The following is a 27,921-nucleotide window of genomic DNA, read 5'->3' on the forward strand; positions in this document are numbered from 1 at the left end:
CTGGGATCGCATAAAGTTTGTTTCATTGATTTAGAATTATTCCTCAAATAGGCTATTTGTTATGAGGATATGCCATTAATATATAGGTAAAAATTGTTTTATTGACTGTATCATCAGTTTATTTCATAATGTGAATCTTTTTTTATGTTGGTGGTTAGGCTATAGCACCGAGGCTGAGGGTAGCCTACCAATACACATCTTAGAATTCAAGGTTTGATTTTTAGAATTGTAGTATAAGACGACCTCCAATTTTTGGGGGTGAATTTTAGGATTAAAACGTCATACATGGAAATATACAGTATTTTTAATTAGGATTGTGAAGTGATACTTGCCTTACTTAGTGGAAATCACTGGAAATTGAAGAACTTTTTATTTGCTGGACTTGGATAATCTTTGAGGTAAATGCCTTTGTATTCTGTAAATTTACAAATACCAAAGTAAGTAGTAATGTCTTTGAAGCAACAGTAGGAGTAGATTACTGAATATCAGTTTGTGTATTAGATGATCTGCATTTAGAGGGTGCTGGAAAGACTCATTGAGGAAATTATAGTTACATGCAGTCCCCGAGTTAAGACGGGGCTTCCGTTCTTGAGACGCGTTGTAACCCAAAAATCGTCGTAAGCCGGAACATCACCAAAAATGCTAAGAAAACCTTACTTTTAATGCTTTGGGTGCATTGAAAACTATGTAAACTGCATTCTTATTGCATTTTGCATAAAAAAACCTTCAAATATTGATTATTTTGCATTTTTGGTGTCATATTTCTTTTGCCAAATGAGCGATGTAGGCGTCATCATCCTTTAATATGCGTCATAACCCTTTAAATAATTTCTGATGAATATAATTGAAAAGCGCCTTAACCTCGGAACGTCGTAAGCCGAACCCGTCGTAACCCGGGGACTGCCTACTGTATATATAATATATCATGATACTATACATAGTGAAAACTGGCATTCATTTCAGAAGACTTTGAGATAAATGTGTGTCCAACTAGGTTCTGCACTTACTTCATGTAGGATAATTTAGGAGGTTACAAATGAGTAGAGAAAAGGGAATTGAAAATAAATGCAAGCTGAAATAAAATTATTGCAAATGGAAAAGAATGCAAAGAAATACATTTATTTGAATGTATGGCAGTGTTGTGTAGTGGTTGTAACAGAAGGTTTCCCTAGAGATCCTTTGGATTGCATTTAAGTTGGTTAAGAGATATCTGTTTTCAGGTATATATAAGAAGAGTGCAATAATGTTGAAGAGGTGGAGCAGGAACAGACCTTGTACGGAGTATAGCATTTCTGTTACCTTGGCCAACATAATGGATTGCGAGTCCAGTATTTAGAGGGAAATACTATAGTATTACAAATGCAATACCTTGGAAACATATTTAAAATTTAATACCTTGGACATATATTTTAAATGCATTACCTTAGATAAAATGAGAGAAGTTACTGGATTACCAGTAAATTTGATTAATCTGTTAAGTAAAGTGAAAATGTCGTGCACATGGTGTGTGCTTCTCTTTGAGGGTAAGATAAATTCCTGTTTGGAGGACAGTATTACACGAGGATAGATAAAGCATTCAGAGGTTTAATAGGTCGATCTGTGATAATTGGGACAAACCCTAAGTTATAGGGTACGACTTGCACTAGATGGGAATTAAGACATATTGAATCAGATAAACCAGAATGAGTAGGTACTTGATATTGTCTGACCCAGTAAAAAAACACGTAGCATATAAATTTTCATGATGGTCAGAGAAAGTAACTTCTATTAGTGCACTGTACTATGCTCATATGAAAGTACATAAGCTGTTCTTGTTTGGTGTTTGATTGATGATGAGGTTAATATGTATTGTGAAGATAAGTTTACCTGTATTTTTATTTGGCAGATTATATACGACACATTTTAATTTTATACTGGAAGAATAGAGTTATATATAGTTTTCCACTTTCCAGTCCACTGAAAATGATAATTAGAATGACCGTGTTCCTTGGCTTTTTGAATGGTTGTGAAAATTCCAATTAGCTGTATCTTGAAAACATTGAAAGGTTAGACTACAGATCTTTTTCAGTGAGGACTGATGTAATTTCAAACAAGTATAAGAAATCCATAGTGGCTTTTTATGGTTGAGAGATCAAAAGCTGTTGTAAATTTCAGTGCTGTGCTGTAGCCTTCATTGAGAAACTGACAGCAGAAAGTTTGGGCTTGACAACAGATGAGTTTGATAGATACATGTCGGGTGAAGCCCTCCCTCCTAATGCTTTGGAAGGTGATATGTGGCTTTGTGAAGTAAGTTGTTTCATTTGTAGTTTTTTAAATTACTTAGTTGGTGATGATTTATATAACAAGTTCATGAAGGAATGAGATTTGAAATCAAGTACATTATTAAATTTTTTGTTCATGCATGCAGAAATGTAATGTGCAATGTGCATTAAGTATTGGTTCTGATATCTGTAACTTAATGAAATAACTATTTCTTATCTATTAAAAGGGAATGAGAGTTATGCAGCAAAATTTAAAGACATTGGATGACCTCCAGTCTCGAATGGACCGTCTTATAACCGAATCTGACACACTTGTCAAGGAAATGGATGATTTGCAGGTGAATTTTGTGTTAAATTTTCTTCTGTTGTGGTGTATTCTGTTTTTGTAAAGGTTTCCATTTTGAAAATTATATAGCATCGTGTGGTGTTCAATTTCTTGTTTTAATCACGTATCATGTTCTTATGAGAGAGTAGATAAATCGAAGTGACTGATGTACCTGTATTGGCTGTCAAGAGGTGATCCACTCTCAATGAAAACAGGAACTGCTTCACTTGTGGTACTAAAGGATCTTTGCAGTATCCCTTCACCTTTTGGCTACAATGCCTTATGCTTGAAATTTTTTCCTTTTTATTTAGTTTCTTTTAACATAAGCTTTCGAGCTTTTTCAACTTTATCACATTAAATTTTTAAAAGTGAAAATGATTCCTTTTGGCAAGTACTGCCAGAGCTCCAGACTCATTGTTTAAAAGTAACTGTCATAGGTAACTGAATGATTGTATCTTCCTTTTTGTTTTGTTGAGTGACATATGGAGGGTCTAATTTTTATTGTTGTTTAATTATATTGATTTCTCATCAATATCTACAATCTCACTTTGTTATCCGTTTCACCACAAATCTTATCATTGATATACCACCCACATTATTGGTCTTAGAGTCTCCCATGCACTATAGTCCTGTCTAAAAGACAGAAGCAGGTTCACTTATCCTAGGTGAACTCAAAAGAATTTTAAGCATTTTAGGCATTTTGGCCTAAACTTACAAATTCATGCCCCTCCGATTGTAATGTGTCAAATAAAGTGGAGTGGGTGTTGCATATTAGTCTCGCTCTCATCATCTGACCCAAACTCCATTTACTCTAAGATTACAGCACAAATAGTATGAGGTCTACATGACTGATGGGTTATGAATTTTTTCATGTTTACTTTGGATGTAAAAAAAAGGAGGAACATTTTTATTCATGCTACATTCAAAATTTAGTATTTTTTCCATGTTTTGAAAGTTATGAACTTGAGAGAATTGCGCAGGGGTAGCGTCTGACATTGGAAGTTCGCAAAGTAAACAGTGCACACCACCATCTATTGACAAAAATATGTACTAAACACTTCCTATGGGGAAGGAAATATAGACAATGGGAATTCATCAAAGAATGAGTTGAATAAGGAAGATGGAAATTAGTAGGAATATTTGTTCCTACACGATATACAAACCCTTGGTCCTTGTGGGTTCTTTCTGGTTTATTTTTGTTTTTTAAATGAATATTTATATACGGTGTTTGATATTAATATTAAATTCAATTAATATACAAACCCACTTTTTGTGATAACCTTTATACCCTCCTTTCCACTTGTGTTAAGGGTCGGCGGCAAAGGTATGCCATTCTTTCGCTCTTTAACGTGAGGACGAGACATGTATTTAATGTGAGTGATATTGATCCTGTAACAAGACATGTATTCATCCAAAAATTACGCTTACGTTTGGGAATTACCAAGGGGAACTTCAAAGGTTTGTCCTTGTTTTGTTTTTATGGTAATTTCTCTTCTCCTTCATCGTTTCACTTACTATCAGATGAAGGTAGAAGGAGCGTGTGGTGTTGGTGTTTGGGGGATCTCCTCTCACTTTGGAGGGCGGTGCCCTTGGATGCGAGAGGAGTATCATTACTTTAATCATTTTTTCCTTATTTTACAGACTAACAGTGGTGATTGTGTTTACAGCAGTATTGGTTGGATAGCTCTTCGTATTGCTTATCCGAACCTTGGAATTGTACCTGTGACTCGTAGCATGTTGTGATACCGATCCTCGAGTGTGTGTACTGATCCCCTGCTGATAATCATATTCACTTACCACCACTACTTTGGAGTTATATCACTGGATGAAGCTTTCGCGCTGGCCTGTGATGTTTATCTATTCCTGATGGTAGAATCACAGAGGAAGAGAGCTCGTCAACAGTCGTCATCCCCCTCTTTGAGATCATCATATTTTCATGTCTCCACCCCTTTGACTCCTAAGGCTTTGCTGTAGAAGAGAAGATGGTCTCCCCACTAAGAAGTCTCGTCACAGGACTTCTAAGGGTCTGTCTCGCTCTGGTGAGACAAGTGGGTCTTCCGCTGGTCCTCCCGTTCCTCCGGGAACAGGGCCCGTCTCTCCTTCCTCAGGGAAGAAGAAGACGGGGACCATGGAGGTACCAGCCACCGCTGGTACCTCATGGTACCTCATCTCCCGGCTACGGAGGTTCCACCGGGAACCATCTCGGCCACTCGCTTGCAAGAGTCACCAAGTGTACGGTCACCTACGGGTGACCGTGCAGCCAAGGTCCAGACTGCTGAGTACGCTCACAGTGTCAGGACCCAGGCACGGAGTGGAAGGATGGTAAGAGTTGCTCAGGTGACTCTCGCCAGACCGGCGATCGCTCTCGCAGCAATAGTCCAGTACCCAGGGTTGGCGTAACGTTCACACGGGACCGTCCACGCAGAGACCAGTGGAGGCTGCCCATCCAGCCCTCTTGAGAGGTTTCGGCCTCAATGGGGACTTGGAAGAGTCGAAGGACGGTATCGGCTGTCTCCTGTCAGGTGCACGCTCAGCCCCACCCAGACGACGGTCGCGTTTGCATGACTGAAGAGTCTCGGTGGTGGCAGATGCTTCGCCTGCCAGGCGAGTTTCATAACCTTCCTCGAGGAAGTGTTCTCTTCACTGCTGCTCCCTCAGGTCCCTCTGGACAGGTGTAGTTGGGCCGTGTTGCTACTGCAACTCCCCCAACTCCGTCCTGGAAGGAGGACCTGTCGGTTGTCCTGAGGAAGCTGGCGAAGAGAAAGTCCAGGAAGAAGAGGAAGGTGTCGTTGTCTTCTCTGTCGTCTTCTGCCACCTCTTCCCCTTCAACTTCCAAGGCTCCCAGCCGAGGAAGAAGAAGGTGGCCTCGCCCCCCCCCCTAAGAAGTCTCACAGTGTGAGACTTCTAAGGGTCTGTCCCGCTCCGGCGGGTAAGGTGGGTCTTCCGCTGGCCCTCCCATTCCTCCGGGAACAGGGCCCGTCTCTACTTCCCCAGGGAAGAAGAAGACAGGGACCGTAGGGGTACTGGCTACTACTGGTAACTCTCCTCCCGGCTCCAGAGGTTCCACTTCCGGACCGGGAACCGTCTCGGGTGCTCGCGAGCGAGCGCCACCAAGTGTACAGTCACCTACAGGTGACTGTGCAGCCAAGGTCCAGACTGCTGAGTATGCTCACCGTGTCAGGACCCAGGCACGGAGCGGAAGGATGGTAAGAGTTGCTTAGGTGACTCTCGCCAGACCGGCGATTGGTTGTGCAGTGATCGTCCGGTACCCAGGGTTGTTCACATGGCGAGGCTGAGAAGAGATCCCCCCTGGTCACCAGGTCCAGCCAGGTACCGTGGTGCGTCGAGAGGACAGTGCTCGCTCTCGCCGCGTTAGTGGACACTACCAGTCACCCGACCGTCACTCCCACCGGGACCCGATGGCTCGCAAGACTGGTAGCAGCTCCCCTGACGCCTGAGACCGACGCTACCGTCCTCAGACCAGTGCTTCTCCGCAAGGAGACCACTGGTCCAGACCTGCAGCTCGATCGCCACCGTGGGTTGGTGATCACCTGCAGTCCTCCCAGCCTACTGGTTCTGCTGGTAGGCAGGTTAGGAGTGCTCGTAGCAGCTCCCCTGACGCACGAGACCGACGCTATGTCATCGGTCCAGCGCTTCTCCGCAAGGAGACCGCTGGTCCAGACCTGCAGTTCGATCACCACCGCAGGTTGGCGATCGCCTGCAGTCCTCCCAGCCTACTGGTTCTGCTAGTAGGCAAGGTAGGAGTGTCAGGTCTCCCTCACCTGTCCCTTCAACCTCCTTGGCCTACACTGGGAGGAACGAGGCGAACAGGAGTGACCGTGATGAATGCACTTCTTACAGTCCAGCCACGAGCCTGGTTTGGTCTTGGGACCAAAGAGATCTTGCGCTCAAGTGGCTGGAGGAGATTTTGGGGGCTGGCGAGGACGATGACGCTTTCCTAGACTCACGGAGTGACCATCACTGCTGTTCACGTGACGGTCCCGCTGGACCGCGCACGAAGAGACCGGTGTGGGCTCCCCCTTCAGTCCTCTTGAGAGGTTTCAGCCTTGACGAGGACTGGGACTCATTGGAGGACGGTATCGGCTCTCACCTGTCAGGTGCACGATCAGCCCCACCCAGACGACGGGCACGGTGGTGGCAGACGTTTGGCCTACAGTATGAGTTTCGTAACCCTCCTCGGGAAAACGTTTTCTCCAGACTGTAACGTTTTCCTAGACTCAGAGCGGCCATCACCGCAGGTTGATGGCTACCCGTAACTCGCTTCTCCGACTGCTAGTTCCGCTGGGAAGGCGAGCGAGAGCGTTCAATCTTCCTCCCCCATTCCTTCTCTTCCTATGACTACAACGGGAATGGGAGGGATCCTGCAGAGCGTTCTCCGTAGGATTCCGTGTTAGGGACTGTGTTCCTGGAGGGACCTTCGGGTCCTACTGGACATAAGTCCCCGTCGTTGAGGAAGGATCTTTCCCATTCCTCCTTGATTTCTACGGGAATCGGGAAGACCACCACCCGATGATCGTCTGACAAAATTCGGGATGGGGGGAAGGGGTTCACCGAGCGCTTAAAATTCTTCGGAGTTTCTAGCACTCTCCGAGTGTTTTTGTCTTCTACGATCTGCAAACACTTAGGTGAGACCACAGTCCAGAGTGGGCTAGACGAGAATTCCTGATAATTGTTACTACGATGATCGGGAATCTTGCCGATGCTCAAATTCCTTGGAAGCCATTAATTCCTGGAATTCTAGCGTTTGAAGGAAGTACTGCTGCAGAAGGAAGAATATCTCGGGAGAGGCTCAGCCTGGATGGACCTGACGGTCCGTTGCCTCAGTACGCTGTCACCCCCGGGATAGAGAAGAACGGGCAATAACAGTCTATCCTCCTCTCTTTTTTTTCCCTTTACTTCTTGGTTATACCAGAATGAAACAAGGAAATAAGAGGAATTCGGTGGAGTTTACTCCTTGGAATTCGAACCCGAGAGACTGTTTTTGGTTCAATCCTAGGATTTTACCGAACATACGTCAATCCGTTCAGGATGGATAGCACCGAGAGTTTGAATGCCTCTCCAGTGCTACTGTTTTGGGAACATCCAGTTCGGCTTGATCTAGTCATCTTCGGTATCCTTATGGAAAACTTCACCTTTGCTCTCTTCATTAGAGAATGAAGGAGGTTGGCTTCCAGTCCTTATTCTTGTTCCTCGAATGGAAGAGAATTTAGACTGGAGGTCTATGTACAGGAACCTACAAATATACTATGTATATTTCTCTCGCGACATGCTTCTGTTATCAGTTGAATTGTCCGAGGTGTAGGCACATACTGTAGTTAACTCTATGGGTATGTGACCAAGACAAATAGTATCTTCTCTTAATTGAACTACAACTCGGGACTGCCTTGCAAGCCTCCCAAGAGTTACCAGTTTTGATTTTGAATTACTAGTGGTATTGTTTACAACAACAACACCACAGCGTTTGTATTCACCAAAACCCGTTTCGGTTAAAATGCAAATGCTCGAGTGTCGATGGTTCTAGCCAAACGCTTTCCTTCATGGAATTGATTACCTGGCAACTCAGGATGACAAGAGCGCGAGAGCTAGCGGTGTCCAGGCTGCCTGCCAGCCCTGCCTGCCGCAGCCAGTCCTGCTGGCTCTCCGAGATAGTTCGGTCGGGTTTTGTCTCTCCTCCTCAGCGATGATTGACTACCAAATCGAATCTCTGCCCGGTAATCACAGTTGGGTCTCTGGTTGGCTGTAATTCTCGCATATGTGTATGACCATCTCTACTGCATCGCCTTTTGCCGTTGCGAGAATTTTCAGACAGAGATATCTCGCTAGACTCTTTATCATCTTTCTGTTTACCTCATGGTATCAGAAGTCTGTAGCCTAGTCTTCCGCTTCATTGCACCTGCTGCTGCAATGATGCAGAATGATTTCTTCAGACATCTGAGTTTGTCTTCTAAATAAATCTCTTAATTCATAGGCGTGCAATTATTCTTTCACCCCGAATTGTAGATGAATAACGGAAGACTTCGCCTGTTCCCCGCTGTGCCAGCCCTACTTCCAAAGTATAATGGAAATGTCCTCCCTGATCTAGCCCATGAGAAGCAGTTCTTCAGGCAGTACAATCCCTGGGTTTTCATTACTGAAAGACTCTCCGCTTTCATTGCAGACTCGACTTCTCACCGAACAGCAATGAAATAGTGGTTTAGTGTTTTCAGTCCTCTGTAAAACAACAGGGATTAAAGCCATCTTCACTGGTTGGTGTCATCGACGGGACTTTTTCTACGTTCAGAATCGTGAGTGTTAACTTCTCTCGATTCAGCTGTGAAGACGTAGGTCTGCATTCACCTTAGTCTTTCACTGGCATATAGTATTGTTTCTCCTTAGTTGAGATTCAACTACTATAAGAACTTCTGCCTTGCCATCAGGGACCTCGGTCTCTAGAAGGCAATTGACTATTGTCTGATGGGCGCATGCCTTGAGAGAATCATCATCTCTTCTCCCAACATCGGGGGCGAACAAGATAGACGATTTGTATGTTTTCTTGGCATAACCCTTCAAAAGGCGAGTGTCATGTGACTACGTCTTGGATGCATGACTGCTCGCCTCACACGGTCACACTGGGCGTAGTCAGTCGGCAGCTGTAGAAGAGTCCGAGATTGTCATGAGCTATGAGCTACGCTGTGGACTTTGTATTGGTTGATCCAGATCAGTCATTACTTTCTCCTATTGGCATGTTCCTGTACCCGTAAGGATCGACACGCACCATGGAGTGTCAGTGTCTTTATCCGCTGCAGAATATTACGAGACCGTGAGACTTCTCTGCAGTTGGATTGTCCAGTGGATTGGTACTTGTCATCACTCCAAAGAATATGTTGGACAGGAAGAAAGATATGGTCATTGCGACCATATCTATCTTTCCCTTCAGGCCTGCCCACAGGTCTTTGGAACCTCATTTCCTTGGACTAGTGGTGGATGCTTGCAGGTTGTGTTTGCTTACCCAGCTCCTTCAAGAGGACAAGTTGCATCTCGTCTATGGTGTGCAGTTCTAGAGGTAAGAAGGATGTGAGAGTGACTGGCCTCTCCACCTTCCCCACCTCGTCCTTCCACTCCTTTTCCTTCGGGTTGAGGATCGGACTCAAACTTACACTGGCTAGTCGGACGATTGATGCGGTAAGCTTATACATAAAGCATCCTTTTTATGTTTCTTATCAGAATCATAGAAGCAATCCCACTCCTTCCTCTAGCAAGGGGAGGAAGGAGACTGGCAATAATGCAAACCCTTCCCAGAACTTTGCATTAATGTCTCCGACTCTAAATATTCTTTGCAGCCCATTTTCGGATGAGTTACGATTCCTCACTCATTTTGAAAAGGCCCAGATGTCCGACTCTTGTTCATGCAGCTCCTATACTCCGATCAAGTTGTCAGAGGGAGGGCACTCCTCCTCGCTCCTACGACCAGGAGGAGTAGCCTGGGTGTGTAGAACTCCAGTCAGTTCTAGAGGCTCACTCAGATTCCTCCCACTAAACAGTGAGTCTTCCTTATACAAACCCTCGGTCCTTTACATATCGTGTAGGAACAAATCACAATTTTTGGAAGTAAATTGTATTTTTCTTAATTATACAAACCTGAGGTCCTTTACATACATGCCCACCTCATGCCACCCCTCAATCTGAACCTGGGCCGAAAGGCAAAGTGGAGTGTTTACATCCGGGCAGGCTAGCCTACCCACCTGCCACACGGTAGTTACTGCCTAACCACCTTGTCCAAGAATTTAACGGCCGTAATTCCAGCTACACCGAAAGTAATCCCTTATGTAAAGGACCTCAGGTTTGTAGTTAAGAAAAATACAATTTACTTCCAAAAAATGGGATTTTACGAGCATTTTCGTGATTGTAAGAAGAGTAAGTGGTGGTTAATCATGAGAATAATTGAGATAATAAGGAAGGTGTAAGAAGAATAAGTGGTGGTTAATATGAGAATAATTGGGATAATCAAGGAAGGGGTTAAGGGAACAGATTCTTCTTCCTCGTGTTTTTCTGTTCTTTGCAAAAGTTCTTACTAGCAGAATAGACTTGCATAGCAAATTTTGAACATACGGATGACAAGGGGAGTGCTCCAAACACAATTGAATGTTTGTAACATAAATGTTCATAAGTAGGGTGGTAACTGTAGTTCATGATTTCAGTCCGAATCTCGACCTTTCCTTAGTTCAGTGATCTCCAGATTGCATGACCTTTTTAACTCAAAAGTTTGCATACTTCAGTGGCCTAGTAAAAGGTTGCTTACCTAGTGCCCTGGTTTAAATTTGTTGATACTGTGATTGAGAAGATTTCCCAACTAAATAGCTCCTTAAGTGAATATAAACTGATGTAATTTGGTTAAAAAAAATGAGAATTTTAAAACAACTTCTTTATTAAAACTCCTCAGTTCACATAGTAAACTGTCCAGTGGGATGCATGGTGGAGGTAGGGTTTTTGTGTTTATGGCAAACTACTGACTGTAGAATTAGCCATATTTTATTATATTTAGCATATAACATTATTTAGACAACAGAGGTTAGGTTCCATTCAAATAAGGTAATTTAAGCTTTCCGTATGGACTTATTTAGGATTACCAGGTAATTTAAGCTTTATGTATGGATTTATTTAGGATTACCAGGTAATTTAAGCTTTCTGTATGGATTTATTTAGAATTTTACAACGTTATGTTCCATATGAACAGTAAGTTTGGATTTTTTCTACTTTTCTGTACTTTTCACATTCTCAGCTTATTTTTTTGTTGGTCTTCTTAAAAAAAAGAAACTACTTGAAAAAAAAAAACTACTTGCATACTAAATGAGCAGGTGTAAACCCTGTGTTTTGTGATGTGAGTATACTTCCCAAATTATTTCTTTCCCTGGGGTACAATTTTTGGTGTTATTAGCTTCTACACTTCACATAAATAGGTGTCCTCATTTTCATAGTTTAGCTGATCCCTGTACTATAAGTACAGGCACCTTTACACTAAAGGGGCCAGCCTTTACAGGTAATATTTTGATCTTTGACCTGTCCTAGTCTCGTAGTGCTCTCCTGGATCCCTCAAGTCCCCGCTGCAATTCTGGGGCATTCATCAGCTTGGTCCTGTCACCTAAATTGGGATTTGCACAATACTGGTGATGGGGTTATGATGAAACACTTAAAGTTTTTATAAAACAAAATAACATTTTTCATACAAATCCATCACTCAAGTAAGAAGTTCCATCCTTACTGCCCTGTTTATGGACCAAATTACATGAAAGGAGAGGTAGGTAACTAATGGATACTGGAGGCTCCTGGAAATGAATGCATTGTCAACAGAAAAAGGGCGACCCCGTTAGTATCGACTTTGACAAAGGCATCCCACTATCAGGCAACACACAAGAGCCAAAGTAGTATAGGTCTGGAGCTGGAGGGGGGGGTGACGAGCAGTCGAGAAATGGGAGAGTAGGCCAGCCGCCATCTTGTTGGATGTGGAATCTTAAATAAAGGAAGCAGAAAGTGTAGCCTCCTCTCTCTCAGGAAGGACATTACAAGTGGAACCTTGGCTTTCTTACATAATCCGTTCCAGAACCTCCCACGAAAACTGAAACAATAATTCCCATGAGGAATAATGTAAATACAATTAATGCATTCCAGATTCCCAAAAATTTTAACAAAAATAGGGAATAAACACAGTTTTACATACAGAAAACAATGAGAAATAAATATAAATGACTAATGAAATGAATAGATGAACATTTAACATCACTCTTACCTTTGGAAAACATCTGTTAGAGTATGGAAGATGGAGAGGGAGGAGGAGAGGTTTTTGTTTGGAAGGGGAATCTCCCTCCAGAAGGACTTCGGGGATCAAGGACCTACTGGGGTTACTTCTCTTCATTTTTTATTGGCACTATCTGAGGTTACTCCCCCTTTTCATTTTTTACTGGCACTAGGACTAGCTTGAGAGTTACTGGACCCCTGTCATACAACAAAATTGCCCAGAGACATTTGTTTCTGGCATTTCTTTACAATTTGCCTAAAGTTAAACACAGCATTGTCATTAAACATGTTGGAGATTATGGATTACTTCTTTGTTGGGATGATAATTCTCCCCAAAATTTTTTACATCATTCCACTTTGCAAACATGTCCTTAATCCCTAAAAAAAGTAGGCACATTATGCCCATTCGTTTTCTGAAGTTTTTCAAACCAGCCTATGCTGGCCTTAAATTCACTAACAGCAGCAGCAGTTTTAGGCATTTTCTCACTGATATCGTCATGGAACTTCCTCCAACACTTTGCTATGAGTGCTTTCTTAAATTCTAGTGTTTCCCACCTTTTTTGCACAAGGAACTTTCTTTTGCTCCATGATGGCTTATTTAGCAGTTGCACTCTAATAAAAAAAGCACAAAAAGCATAAAAACAACAAACACAAAAGCAGAATAGGTCATGAAAGATGGGATGTTTTGTTTGGGCATTTGATTTGGGGCCCGGTCATGTGCTAGGTCCCGAATAGGAGCATTTCCGAGTGTACGGAAACTGAGGAAACATGCGATAACCAAGACAAAATTTCGTAGAAAGACTTTACGAAAACCAGAACATACAAAAAGAGAGGCGTACGAAAACCAAAGTTTGACTGTATATCCTGTGCAACTCCTGATACTTTCAGGAGACTGGTACAAGTTAAGTATATCTTAGTTTAACGAGACCACTGAGCTGATTAACAGCTCTCCTAGGGCTGGCCCGAAGGATTAGATATTTTTATGTGGCTAGGAACCAATTGGTCACCTAGCAGCGGGACCTACAGTTTATTGTGGGATCCGAACCACACTATATCGAGAAAAGAATGTCTATCACCAGAAACCAATTCCTCTGATTCCGCATTGGCAGAGCAGGGAATCGAACTTCGGACCACCGGATTGGTAGCCAAGCTCGAAAACCACTCATCCAGCGTGGAACTAGGAGACTGGTACAACCAACGCAGAGGGAACGCTTCTGGGAGAAGGTGGTGCTGAACCATCCAGATGGGTAGGCGAAGAACTCTTCCAAGAAGGACAAGTAGATACTCCTTTTTCTGCATGTAGTATGGGGATCTGTAATGGTAGCAGCCAAAAACCTATGGCACAGAAATCCCTGAATGCCTGGGCACATGCATTGACGAGGTCTAGAAGAATTGGGGGGTACTCCATGATAATCAAACAAGGCACACACAAACACACTGAAACAAAGAAATCATGGGCAAACAAAGCAACTGGCTTGGAAAGGGATGCATCACAGGGTTCTACGCCTGGTCGGTGACCAGCTTCCACCTCGTATATACGTATGAGTTGCCAGTTGCCAGATGCCACAGATTCCTTGCTTTACAATCTTTGATTGTTTTTAACCGGTTTCCAGCTGGCGCAAGATTATCGTATTGTTAAGACCAAAGGTTTTTTCTGCGTATGAACAACCTATATGCAAGACCAAGAGTAAGGTGTTTTGGTACATTTGAAGGCCATGAGTCTGGGGATTGTATAAGTAATGGGATTGCATAGAACACTTTTGCTGTATAAATTACAGTTTTTATGACTGGTAGAAGTTACCACAGTACATACTCGTAAGTACAGTGTAAATAACATTATTGTTGTTATTTGTAGATGTAATGTATGGGCTGAGGCGTATAAGATATGTACATACATACATATTGCAGTGTTGGAGGTTGTTTTGCAAAGTATTTTATTTTCCTTTTAAAGGTTTTTTTTTTGTAATGTCTATCAAGTGGTCAGACAGTAGGGATTCAAGTGAAAATTTTTGTTTTAGAGATGTAAACTCTACATAACCTGGCTTATGGTAGGTTAAATTAACTTAGGGTTGGTTAGGTTAGTTGCAACATGCATTTGCAAAAAGAATGTAGTGTTTGTTAGAGTTGTTGGTTGGGAGGGGAGGAGGAATCTAGAATAGAAAGAAATTACTGAATGTGTATAAGAATTTCATTCAAAATAGATCATGATACAGTATAGGTGTATATTTTTTTTAGTGAGTATTTGCTTGTGGAAATTTAGACCTCGTTTTCAGATGGTGGTGGTCCAAGTAATTGGGGGATTAGAGTGTAGCAAGTAAAGGCATATGTAAAAAATTGTGGTTAGTGTATTGTGAAATAAATATTTTTCTTTATAAATTTGACTTATCAGTGGAAAGCATTTTAGTAGACTATTTTAATGTATTATCTATTTTTGCACTTTGAGATCACACTGTAGAGAGTACTTTTTAACAGTACTACAGTAGTACCTCGAGATACTAAAGGCTCAACTTACGAAAAATCCAAGTTACGAAAGCCAATGCGAAAAATTTTACTGCTCTACATACGAAAAGTTTTCAAGATACGAAAGGTTTCTGAAAGTCCGAGATTCGCCCGATAACAATTTTGAAACTCACGCCGCACGCCGCCATCTTAGTGCTAGTAGACTCGCCACCATCCTCCTGCTCTCCCATTGGTTCCTAATGCTAGCCAAGCCATGAGATCCTTCTCTCTGATTGGACAGCATCCCTCCCATCATGCATCTTCTATACGTACGCGCTGGCGTCCCTTAGCTCGGCCACTCCGCACCCGAAACTTTACCGTACGCAATCGGCATTCGTTCGCTCCAACGATTTCGTTTAGTAACGTAAATTCGTTAGTGATTTCGTTGCAGTACATATTATCGTGTTGTGCGAAGACTGTATTATTACGTATTTGTGTAACTTTACGTAAATTAACGTAGTCATGGGTCTCAAGAAAGTTGAAATTCACGGAAAGAAGCGCATGCTGTCTCTGGAGACAAAGATGGAGATCATAAAGAAGTATGAAGCTGGTATGCGATTGAGTGTGATCGCAAAGGAATACGGCCGTAATCCGTCGACAATAGGCACCATCCTTAAACAGAAGGATGCCATCAAAGCAACTACACCATCGAAGGGCATCACTATTTTGTCCAGCAAGAGGAGCCATGTGCACGACGAGATGGAACGGCTGCTCTTCATCTGGATAAAAGACAAAGAAATCGCTGGCGATATAGTAACGGAGACGGCAATCGCTCACAAGGCCAGTGCTATTTTCGGCGATTTGATTGCGCAGGCGGAAGACGAGGGAGGGGAAGGGACTTCAACGCCAACCCCAGAGTTCAAGGCTTCGCATGGCTGGTTCGAGAAATTTCGTAAACGGACTGGCATCCATTTGGTGGTGCGTCATGGGGAGGCTGCCAGCTCGGACACGAAAGCGGCCGAAGCATTTAAGAAGACTTTCGACGAGATGATGACCAAGGAAGGCTACAGTTCTCAGCAAGTCTTCAATTGTGATGAGACTGGCCTTTTTTGGAAAAAATGCCTCGTCGGACGTACATCACGGAGGAAGAGAAGAAGCTACACGGGCATAAGCCTATGAAAAACAGGCTTACGCTCGCACTTTGTTCAAACGCCAGTGGGGATTGCAAGGTGAAGCCCCTACTGGTGTATCATTCTGAGACTCCTCGAGCCTTCAAGGCCCACAAGGTGCTGAAGGAGAAGCTTCCAGTGATGTGGAGGGCTAATGCAAAAGCCTGGGTAACGTGGCTTTTGTTCACGGAGTGGGTAAATCTGTGTTTCGGCCTTACTGTGAAGAATTTTTTGGAAGAGAAGCGCCTCCCCCTGAAATGTCTGCTGGTGTTGGACAATGCCCCTCCCCACCCTCCTGGCCTCGAGGAAGATATCCTAGCGGAGTATTCCTTCGTTAAGATTCTTTTTCTTCCGCCCAACACCACCCCTCTCCTCCAGCCCATGGACCAGCAAGTGATAGCGAACTTTAAGAAGCTGTACACGAAACATCTTTTCAAGAGATGTTTTGACATCACCGATACCACAAACCTCACCTTGCGTCAATTTTAGAAGGAGCATTTCGACATCATCATTTGCATCCGACTCATTGACCTAGCTTGGCAGGAGGTTTCGAGGCGAACCTTGAATTGCTCGTGGAGGAAACTCTGGCCTGATGCCGTATCCGCCAGAGACTTTGAGGGATTCGACGTGGGCGAAGCTGGTACTGCAGAGTCAGAAACAGTTGATGATCCCGAAACTGTTTTGGAACCAGATCTTGATGAGATCGTTGCACTCAACAAGTCCATGGGGCTGGTCGTCGACGAGGACGACATCAACGACCTTCTTGAGGAGCACCAAGAGGAGCTTACGACGGATGACCTGAAGGAGTTGGAGGCCATGCAACTTAACGTTGTTCAAGAGGAGTTCTCTAGCAGCGGCGAGGAAGAGGAGGAGCAGCCTATGACAACGGCAGAAATTAAGGATATTCTAGGCGCTTTTCATAAAGTGCAATTGTTTATCGAAAAAAGACACCCCAAAAAGGCTCACACAGGTCGTATGCTTGCGCAGTTCGATGACGTTTGCTTGAGTCGTTTCAGGAACATTGTGAAAAGTAGGCAGAAGCAATCTTCCTTGGATCGTTATTTTTTAAAGAGGCCTTCAGCATTAGCAGGAGTAAGCAAAAAGGAAGAACCAAGTGATAAAAAACAGAAAGTTGAAAGCAAAAAGGAAGAACCAAGTGATAAAAAACAGAACGTTGAAAGCGGTGATGAAGTTGAAATTCTGTAAAAAAAAAAAAAAAAAAAAAAAAAAAAAAAAAGCCTACGTAAAAGTAAAAAAAAAAGTTAAAAATAAAAAAAAAGAAAAAAAATGTTTACGTAATTTCTAGAGTTTTGTAAGTTAAGTGTTACAGTTTTGTTAAGGTGTTTCGTAAATTTTAGTTTTATGGTTTTCCTTAAATTTTTTGTTTTCATAAAGTTAAGTGTACGTACGTACGTACGTTATCTGCCGTTTGTCCTCCTCCTCCTATGCCGCCACTATCGGAGATAGCCTCACTCGAAAGGTAAGCTTCCACATTTTACGTTACAGTAATAATATTTCTTGTACACTAATATACACTTTATTTACAGGTTTTCGATTTTTATTCTTAATTTAGGTATTGAATGGTCCAAATTGTTGTAGTATTTCATTGTTTATAGGTCAATTTAGCTTTATTATGAAATTTAATGGGGTGTTTTTGGAGGGCTTGGAACGGATTAGCCATTTTACATGTAAAATGTGTTCCAAGATACGAAAAACTCATTATACGAAGGCCGCCTCGGAACGGATTAATTTCGTATCTCGAGGTACCACTGTACTATAATGAACTTTTTCCTTTTTTGTAGCATTTTAATTTCCTGAAGCTGTAGATTGTATGGCTTTAGCTAACGAGTAATTCTAGTGTACATCTTATACTTGTCTTATGAAACTGTTTTATGCATACACCATGTAGGGGTTGGATTAAGATAAGTAGTGATGCTTGCATACATTATTATAGGAAAGTGTGGCCAAAGAAGTCGCAGTAGTGCTTAAACGAACCCCTTTAATTATTCGACCACGACGAGCAAATATTGATGAGGAGGTTCCAGCCTCAGAACAGCTCCCACCACCCATGACTCCACAGGTAAGTGTGAAGCATATTGCCTCTATTTTTTTTTTTATGCATTGCCAGAGTTTTTTCTGCTCTCTTTTTTGCACCCAATTCCAGAAGAAATCCATAGGGCCAGTTATAGGAGTCTACTATGAGATTCAGGGCCTCTGTAACACGGTTTTTTTGCAATAACTTTTTATCTATGCATTTCATAAATATAACGCTTATTCAGAATACACATTATATCTACACATAAATTTTGACTGTATTCTGCATTACATAGGTTGAATAAATTTGGTACTTATGATGCAAAAGTGACTTCTTTTTTTTTAAGACAGGCCAACTTACTCAGAGAAAAGGTTTCGAACCCACTCGTTACGTAACTTATGACAGCATTTCTTCCCTCTTTCTCCATGGATGATTGGCTATACGTAACGAAGACTAGACCTCTGGCAACAATGACATAAAAATTTAAATACAAGCAAAGCAGTACACCTTTATGAACTCTGAAACCTCTCCACTGATAATTGTCATAATGAACAAACTAACAAAATGTTAATAAATACAAAACACTTCAATTATTAGTCTCCCAAAATAAGTGTCCTAAGAGATTACAGTCTACTTTATAGGTCACAATCAGATTGACAAGATGTAGGGAATAGTTGGTAATTTTCAAAAACATAGTAGACAAGCTTGATTTGATAACTGCTATATCCAATGTCAAGCAATTTTTATTTGTTCCGATACGTAATACAAACCTTTCGGTCCTTTAACAATAGGAATATACTTTCGGCGTAGCTGGAATTACGGCCGTTGAATCTTGAACAAGGTGGTTAGGCAGTAACTACCGTGGGGCAGGCTAGCCTGGCTGACTGGTCGTTAATCTTTTTTCCCGGTGGGATCCTTTAGGTTTATTTTTTGTATTTAAATAGTAATTATGCATATACGGAGTTTGATATTAATACTAAACAAAGATTTGTACTTGGTTTTTCAATTAATATACAAACCCACTTTTTGTGATAACCTTTCTAACCGCCCCTCTACTTATGTTAAGAGCCGGTGGCTAAGGTATTCCAACATATTTACATTTTTTCGCCCTTTAACACTGGCTCAGACCTGCATGAGGATGAGATATGTATTTATCGTGAGGATGAGACATGTATCTAACATAAGTGATTTGATCCTGTAACGGGACATGTATTCATCCGGAAATTACGCTTACACTTAGGAATTACCAAGGGAACTTCAAGGTTTGTCCGTGTTTTATTGTTATGGTAATTTCTCTTCTCCTTCTTCCTTTCACTTACTATCGGAAGAAGGTAGAAGGATGGGTGTGCGGTGCAGATGTTGGGGGATCTCTTCTCACTTCGAAGGGCGGCGCCCTTGGATGTGTGAGGAGTATTCTCATTACTTTCATTTTTTTTTTTCTTATTTTACAGACTAGTGGTGATTGTGTTTTCAGCAGCATTGGTTGGATGCTCTTCGTATTGGTGATCCTAACCTTGGAATTGTACCTATGACTCGTAGCATGTTGTGTACCAATCCTCGAGTGTGTATGTACTGATCCCCTGCTGATAATCATTTTCATTACCACTACTACCCGGGAGTTATGTCACTGGACGAAGCTGTCGCGCTGCCCTGTGAGGTTATCTACTCCTGATGGTATAAGTCTGGCAGAAGGAGAAACCGAAGAGGAAGAGAGCTCGTTAAGTGTCGTCATCCTCCCCTTTGAGATCATCATTTTTTCATGCCACCCCCCTTTCAACTTTTAAGGTTTTGCCGTAAAAGAGAAGGTGGTCTGCCCCCCAAGAAGTCTCGTCACGGGACTTCTAAGGGTCTGTCTCGCTCCGGTGAGAAAAGTGGGTCTTCCGTGGGTCCCCCCGTTCCTTCGGGAACGAGGTCCTTCTCTCCTTCCTCGGGGAGGAAGCAGACAGGGACCATGGCTGGCCACCGCTGGTATCTTTTCTCCCGGTTCCGAAGGTTCCACCTCCGGACCGGGAACCGTCTCGGCCGCCCGCTTGCGAGCGTTACCGAGTGTACGGTCACCTACAGGTGACCGTGCAGCCAGGGTCCAGACTGCGGAGTTGGCTCACCGTGTCAGGACCCAGGCACGGAGCGGAAGATGGTAGGAGTCACTCGGGTGACTCTTGCCAGACCGGCGATCGCTCTCGCAGCGATCGTCCGGCGCCCAGGGTTGACGTGACGTTCCCGCGGGTCCAGGCACGCAGAAACTGGTGGAGGTGGGCCATCCAGCCCTCTTTTAATTAATCCTTTTCTTTCAGAGACAGCCCCACCCAGACAACAGTCGCGTTTGGGCGACCGACCAGTCTCGGGGGTGGCAGACGCTTCACCTGCCAGGTAGGAGTTTCGTAGCCCTCATCAAGGAAGCGTTCTCTCCACTGCTACTCCCGCAGGTCCCTCCAGACAGGTGCAGTTGGCCCGTGTTGCTTCAGCAACTGCCCCAACTCCGTCCTGGATGGAGGACCTGTTGGTTGTCCTGAGGAACTGGCGAAGAAGAGGAAGGTATCGCCGTCATCTTCTGCCGCCTCTTCCCCTTCGACTTCCGAGGCCCTCCAGTCAAAGAAAAAGTCTCGCTCAGAGACCTCTAAGGGTCTGTCCCACTCCGGTGGGACAGTTGGGGCTTCCGCTGGTCCTCCTGTTCCTTCGGGAACGGGGCTGTCTCTCCTTCCACAAGGAAGAAGATGACGGGGACAGGAGGGGTACCGGCTAACACCGGTACCTCCTCTCCTGGCACCAGAGGTTCTGCCTCGACGCCAGGTACCGTCTCGGCCTCTTGTTCGCGAGAGGTACCGAGTGTACGGTCACCTGTGGGTGACTGTGCAGCCAAGACCCAGGCAACCGAGTTCACTCGGTGCCAGTATCCGGGCACGGAGCGGAAGACTGGTGGGAGTCGCCCAGGTGACTCCCACCAGACCAGCGATCGCTCTCATGGAGAGCCGCCAGTACCCAGGGTTGACGCAACGGTCCCAGACCGGGCGGGCTGAGGCGAGGAAGCGGTCCCCTCGGTCGCCTGAACCAGCTTCACTCCCACAGCAACAGCAGACTCTGCCGGTCCCTTGACCGCCACTCCCACTGGGACTGGGTGGAGAGGGGGACCAGCATTAGCTCTTCTGACGCTCGGGACCGTCGCCGCTGTTCTCGGTCCCGGGAGAGCCGCTCGACCAGGCCTGCAGATCGATCGCCTCCGCGGGTTGGCGAGCGTCTGCAGCCCCCCCAAAACACGCCAGTTCTGCCAGTGGGCGAGGGGGGAGCGTCAGATCTACCTCTCCTATCCCTTCAACTTCCTCTGGCTACACCGGGAAGAGCGAGGCAATCAGGAGTGATTGCAAGGGGCGCGCTCCCACCACGACAGCGGACTCTGCCAGTCCCCTGACCGCCGCTCCCACTGGGACCGTACGGATAGGGGAACCAGCAGCAGCTCTTCTGACGCTCGGGACCGTTGCCGCTGCTCTCGGTCTACCCGCTCTCCCCTGGAGAGCCGCTCGACCAGTGCAGCCCGATCGCCAGCAGCTCCTGAAGAAGACCGCTGGTCCAGACCTGCAGCACGATCGCCACCGTGGGTTGGTGATCGCCTGCAGTCCTCCCAGCCTACTGGTTCTGCTGGTAGGCAGGGTAGGAGTGGCAGGTCTCCCTCACCTGTCCCTTCAACCTCCTCAGCGGAGTGACCATCACCGCCGTTCACGTGACGGTCCAGCTGGACCATGAGCACACAGACGGGTGGGCCCCCCTTCAGTCCTCTTGAGAGGTTTCGACCTCGACGAGGACTGGGAAGCGTCGGAGGACGGTATCGGCTCTCTCCTGTCAGGTGCTTGCTCAGCCACACTCAGACGACGGTCACGGTGGCAGCAGACGTTTAGCCTACAGTACGAGTTTGTAACCCTCCTCGGAAAAACTTTTTCTCCAGACGGTAACGTTTTCCTAGACTGAGCGGCTATCACCGCACGGTGATGGCTGCCCATACTCGCTTCTCCGACTGCTAGCACCGCTGGGAAGGCAAGCGAGTATCCAGTCTTCCTCCCCCTTTCCCCCTCTCCCTATGGCTGCGAAGGGTCTTCCTCCCCCTTTCCCCCTCTCCCCCTCTCCCTATGGCTGCGAAGGGAAGGGGAGGGAAACTGCAAAGCGTTCTCTGTAGGATTCCACGTCGGGGACTGTGTTCCTTGGGGAGACCTTCGTGTCCTACCAGATGCAAGTCCCCGTCGTTGAGGAAGGATCTTGCCCTATCTCGATTTTTACGGGAATCGGGAAGACCACCACCCGATGATTGTCTGACAAATTCGGTGGGGGTTTCCCCGAGTGCTTAGAATTCTTCGGAGTTTCTGGCACTCTCCGAGTGTTCTGGTCTTCTACAATCTGCAAACACTTGGGCGAAACCACGGTCCAGAGTGGGCGAGACAAGAATCCCAGATAATTGTTACTACGATAATCTGGAATCTCGCCGAAGGCTCGAATTCCTGGAATTTCTAGCGTTCGTGAGATGCACTGCTGCTGAAGGAAGAATATCTCTGAAGGGGCTCAGCCTGGATGGACCTCACGGTCCGTGGCCTCAGCAGGCGGCCAACCCCGGGATAGAGAAGAACGGGTGTGAAAATCCAGTTCGGTATCCTGTTATCACCATAGAAGTCTTCCTTCGAGAAAACTTCTCCTTCGCTCTCTTCATTAGAGAATGAAGGGTGTCGGCTTACAGTCCTTATTCTTGTTCCTCGAATGGAAGAGGATTTAGGATGGAGGTCTATGTACAGGAACCTGCAAATATACTACGTATATTGCCCTCGCGACATGCTGATTTTATCAGTTGAATTGTCCGAGGTGTAGGCACATACCGTATTTAACTCTACGGGTTGTGACCGAGACGAATAGTATCTTCTTAATTGAACTGCAGCTCGGGACTGCCCTGCAAAACCTCCCAGGAGTTACCAGCTTCGATTTTGAGATACTTATGGTATTGTTACAACAACAACACCTCAGCGTTTGCATTCACCGAAATCCATTTCGATTAAATGCAAATACTCAAGCATATTTTTTTGCGCTCGACGGTTCTAGCCAAACGCATTCCTTCTTGGAATGGATTACCTGGCAACTCACGATGACGAGTGAGCGAGAGGTAGCGGTGTATGGGCTGTGGCCAGTACCAGCTGCTCTCCGAGATAGCACGGTCGGATCATGTCTCTCTCCTCTGCAATGATTGACTACCGAACCGAATCTCTGCCCGGCAATCACAGACTTAGGTCTCTGGTTGGCTGGAATTCTCGCATATGTGAATGACCATCTCGACTGCATCGCCTTGGACATAGCGAGAATTTTCAGACAGAGATATCTCAATACACTCGCTATCATCTTTCTGTTTACCGCACGGTAACAGTGGTAACGAAAGTCTGTAGCCTAGTCTCCCGCTGCATCGCACCTGCCGCTGCGATAATGCGGAATGATTTCTTCAGACATCTGAATTTCCTCTAAATATATCTCGTTTTTATAGGTGTGTAATTGTTCATTGTCCACCCCGAATTGTAGTTGTAGATGTATGTATAACGGAAGACATCGCCTGTTTCCCTCCCTGCCAGCTCTACTTCCAAGTTATAGGTGTCCTCCCTGGATAAAGCTGGGAAGAAGATGATGATTCAGCCCATGAGAAGCGGTTCTTCAGGCAGTACAATCCCTGTGTTTTCATTACTGAAGGTTTTCATTACTGAAAAGCGCTCCACTTTCATTGCAACTCCGACTTCTCACCGAATAGCAATGAAGTAGCGATTTAGCGTTTTCAGTCCTTTGTAAATCGACAGGGATTGAGCTGTCTTCGCAGGTTAGTGTCATCGGCGGGACTTTTTCTACGTTCAGAATCTTGAGAATTACTTCTCTCAATTCGGCTGTGAAGACGTAGGTCGGCATTCACCTATCACCTTTGTCTTCAACGGCACATAGTGTTGTTTCTCCTTAGTTGAGATTCAACTACTATGAGAACTGTCTTGCCATCAGGACCTCGGTCTCTAGAAGGCAATTAACTTTCGCCTGTTGGGCACATGCCTGAGAGAATCATCATCTCACCTTCCGGCAGCCATGGCAACAGATAGACGATTTGTATGGTCTCTCGGCATAACCCTTCTAAAGGTGAGGGTCATGTGACTACGCCTCGGATGCTTGGACAGCTCACCTCACACAACCGAACGCAGTCAGTCGGCAGCTGTCGAAGTGTCCAAGACCGTCATGAGCTACACTGTGAACTTTGTATTGGTTGTTCCAGATCAGTTATTACTTTGTCCTACTAGCGTGTTCCGGTACCCATAATCATCAACACCCACCATGGAGTGTCTGTGTCTTTATCCACTGTGGAGAGGAAGAGACTTCACCGCAGTGGGGTACGAGACCGCGAGACACTTCACTGCAGTGGGATACGAGACCGCGAGACAATTTGCTGCAGTGGGATACGATACCGTGGGACACTTTGCTGCAGACGGATAGACCAGTATGGGTACTGGACATCACTCCGAAGAATATGTCGGACAGGAAGATGGATATAGAGCGGCAGCCCGGACCATTGAGATACAACGAACGAGATACCGACTGTAACCCCTACCGGTAGTTAGGAGTAGACTTGTAAACTGTGAAACTGACCGTCTGCCGGAAATATATGAGTGGCTTACTTAACAAGCACCACTAATTACTCGTTAGATTTTGGGTCTAGATCCAATATATGAGATACCAGATGAAACTAATATATAATATATCTGCAGACTCTACTGATTATAGAATGACCAGTGACAGACATTTTGAAGGGTGGGTTCCCCCTGACAGACGCACTGAAAAGGGGGGGTTAATTGGATCTAGATCCAACTTAGGAGATACCGAGTAAAATTTACACAACAATAGCACTGCACATCCTAGAATACTGTGGTGGTAATGACAGACGTTTTAGTGGGTGGTTACCCCCTGACAGACGGCCCACAACGAGTGGGGAGGGGAAGGCAGGATCTGCATCCAACATTGGAGTTACCAAGTAAAATTTGTACTACAATTGCACTGCACATCCTAGAATGCTGTGATGGTAATGCCAGACATTTTAGTGGTTGGTTACCCCCTGACAGACACCCCACAACGAGTGGGGAGGGGGAGGGGGAGACAGGATTTGCATCTAACATGGAGATACCAAGTAAAATCTGTACTACAATAGTTCTGCACATCCTAGAGTACTGTGGTGGTAATACCAGACATTTTAGAGGTAGTTACCCCCTGAGAGACAGCCCACAACGAGTGGGGGGGAAGGGGGAAGGGGAGGGGGAGACAGGATCTCTATCCAACATCATAGTACCAAGTAAAATTTGTACTATAATAGCACTGCACTTCCTAGAGTACTGAAGTGGTAATGACAGATATTTTAGTGGGTAGTTACCCCCTGACAGGCACCCCACAACGAGGGGGGGGGAAGGGGGAGCCAGGAACTGCATCCAACATTGGAGATACCAAGTAAAATTTGTACTACAATAGCACTGCACATCTCAGAGTACTGCGGTGGTAATGACATATTTTAGTGGGTGGTTTCCCCCTGACAGACACCCCACAACGACTTGGGAGGGGTGGGGGGGAGAGCCAGGATCTGCATCCAACATTGGAGATACCAAGTATAATTTGTACTACAATAGCACTGCACATCCTAGAGTACTGTGGTGGTAATGACAGACATTTTGAGGGTGGTTACCCTCTGGCAGACACCCCACAACGAGTAGGGAGGGGGAGAGGGAGGGGGAGACAGGATCTGCATCCAACATTGGAGATATAAAGTAAAAATGTTTACCACAATAGCACTTCATATCCTAGAATGCTGTGATGGTAATGCCAGACATTTTAGTGGGTGGTTACCCTTCTACAGACATAACCTACGATTGGAAGGGAGTGGTGGGACACCTTGAAATATTTCAAAATCTATCATAGGCAATATTAATATTAGAAATATGGTAAGTATCTGAAAATCATGTGCCTTATAAAATGTAAAAGGCAAAAAATTCAAGAAATATTGTGATGTTTCAGGATAAGAATTACTGCCGGAGTTATTTTTCAAAATTCCTATTAAAGTATGGAATATTTCATTTCATTAATTTCATCATATCTATATAAATACTAAGTGTGAGACTTACTAGACTTGGTCTACTTTCTATAGTTTCTCACATACACACATACACACACACACACACACACACACCACACACACACACACACACACACACACACACACACACACACACACATATATATATATATATATATATATATATTATATATATATATATATATATATATATATATTAGTATATTACTATCCTTTGGTTTGGAGTTATTACTTCACACAAAGTATTTTATCTGAATGGGAGGGGGTCACAATTGGCAACAGCTGCAAGTATGTGTGCTGACCCATTTTTGAATAATTAAACCAGTCATATGGTGCTACTCTCAGTTCCTCTAAAAAAAGAAATGTAAGATAAGTATTCTCGCTTTAATAGCGTCTTTGGTCATTTTCTTTTCTTGCCTATAGTTAGGACACTGCAGCCATGTCGAGGTTCGTAGCCCAACGTGTCTTACCATAAATGAATTTTTCTTTAGTTGCTGTTGGTTCGTGTGGATGAAATGAAATTTTTATCGGATATGGGAATTCGATTGATATCAAGACCAAAGTCCCATCATAAAGGGCCGTTTTAACACCCGCACATTCACAAAGAGATGATGTATCACAACACAAATAATTACTGGAAACTGAAAGGTGAATGAATTGTTCAGGATAAGCTAACTATAAAGATTAAAACATTTTCCCCCATTTTATTCCCCCTCCCGAAGTTGACGATCATACAAATTGGAGCTCCTGACTCCCAAATTAAGTTGGCCAATAATATCATGTAAGTTATCTAATAGTCTATCTTGGGAGTAGACCCTCTCTCAAACATGTCTTGTTGAAAAGGATTGCTGCATCAGCTCCATTAATTTTGTATAGAGTCTTCTCTATTTTCCTTATTAAGGATTTCTCAATGTTGCTGAAACTGGCAAGCAACGTGCCAAAGGGGATCGTCAAATCCAGTGTAGTCATATTGAATTGTCTTTATTGTTTTGCTATATACATATATTACTGCTAAAAGTTTCTCTCTCTCTCTCTCTCTCTCTCTCTCTCTCTCTCTCTCTCTCTCTCTCTGACGTTTCGCCCAGATCTGCCAGGGCATGGTCACAGCGATGGTTGCTGGAGGACTGAATCTTAGTGTTGTTGTTGTTTTTGATTTAGCTGACCTTGTGTCAGCACGGGCTCTTGCTCACAGAGCAGCCCGTAACCTCTTAGTGGTGAGTCCTTCGCTATATATCATGGTCGTGCGGGCGCTCACGGATGCTCCTGCAGGACCCGGAGGGTGCACGACTTTTCATTGGCTGGCGGCCAGGCGTCGGAAATTCTCGAGGCGCGTTGATCTTCTCAGGTGTGTTGCGTCACCTGGAGCCGGGTTTTCATTGGCTGCGACCGTGGTGACGTCACTCCTGGTATTCTTATTTCTACCAACCTCTTCGATATTGGTCCCGTCCTGGGCGCTGGTGTTCTCGTCTGGAGGGGGGGGCTGGGTCTTCCTTACACAGGTGGGCAGCAGGAAGGGTTCCTGTGTCGTATTAAGGAAGGGTTTTTGTTCAAGGATGAATAAAGCCTCAAGGAGGCGTAGGCGTCGCTGATCGGGGGCTCTTCCAATTATCTTTGTGTTTTTTTACGATATCCTCACGCACGACGTGCTGTTGGTGGGCGGTGAGGGCGTGGTGTTTTATGGCAGCGTTTGTCTCTTAACTTCCCGCCGGCACGCACCACAGGCAGCCTATGTAATGTGTTTCAATACATTCTATCGATGCTGGCTTTGACGA

General features: G+C 44.6%; 1 protein-coding gene across 6 annotated transcripts in view; it reads left to right on the forward strand.

Moving 5' to 3' along the window:
• The window catches only part of LOC135216804 (rab5 GDP/GTP exchange factor-like), a 137,578-nt gene that overhangs the window by 87,636 nt on the left and 22,021 nt on the right, over window positions 1–27,921 (forward strand). For 5 of the 6 annotated variants that reach the window (XM_064252297.1, XM_064252296.1, XM_064252295.1 and 2 more), the window contains 3 exons: window positions 2,155–2,286; window positions 2,489–2,599; window positions 17,941–18,066. In XM_064252297.1, coding sequence (XP_064108367.1) covers window positions 2,155–2,286; window positions 2,489–2,599; window positions 17,941–18,066 — 369 coding nt within the window. The remainder of the gene's footprint in view (window positions 1–2,154; window positions 2,287–2,488; window positions 2,600–17,940; window positions 18,067–27,921) is intronic. The other variant, XM_064252300.1, reaches the window with a different exon arrangement.

Source organism: Macrobrachium nipponense, chromosome 6 (genome assembly GCF_015104395.2).
Source record: "Macrobrachium nipponense isolate FS-2020 chromosome 6, ASM1510439v2, whole genome shotgun sequence".
Lineage (NCBI taxonomy): Eukaryota > Metazoa > Arthropoda > Malacostraca > Decapoda > Palaemonidae > Macrobrachium > Macrobrachium nipponense.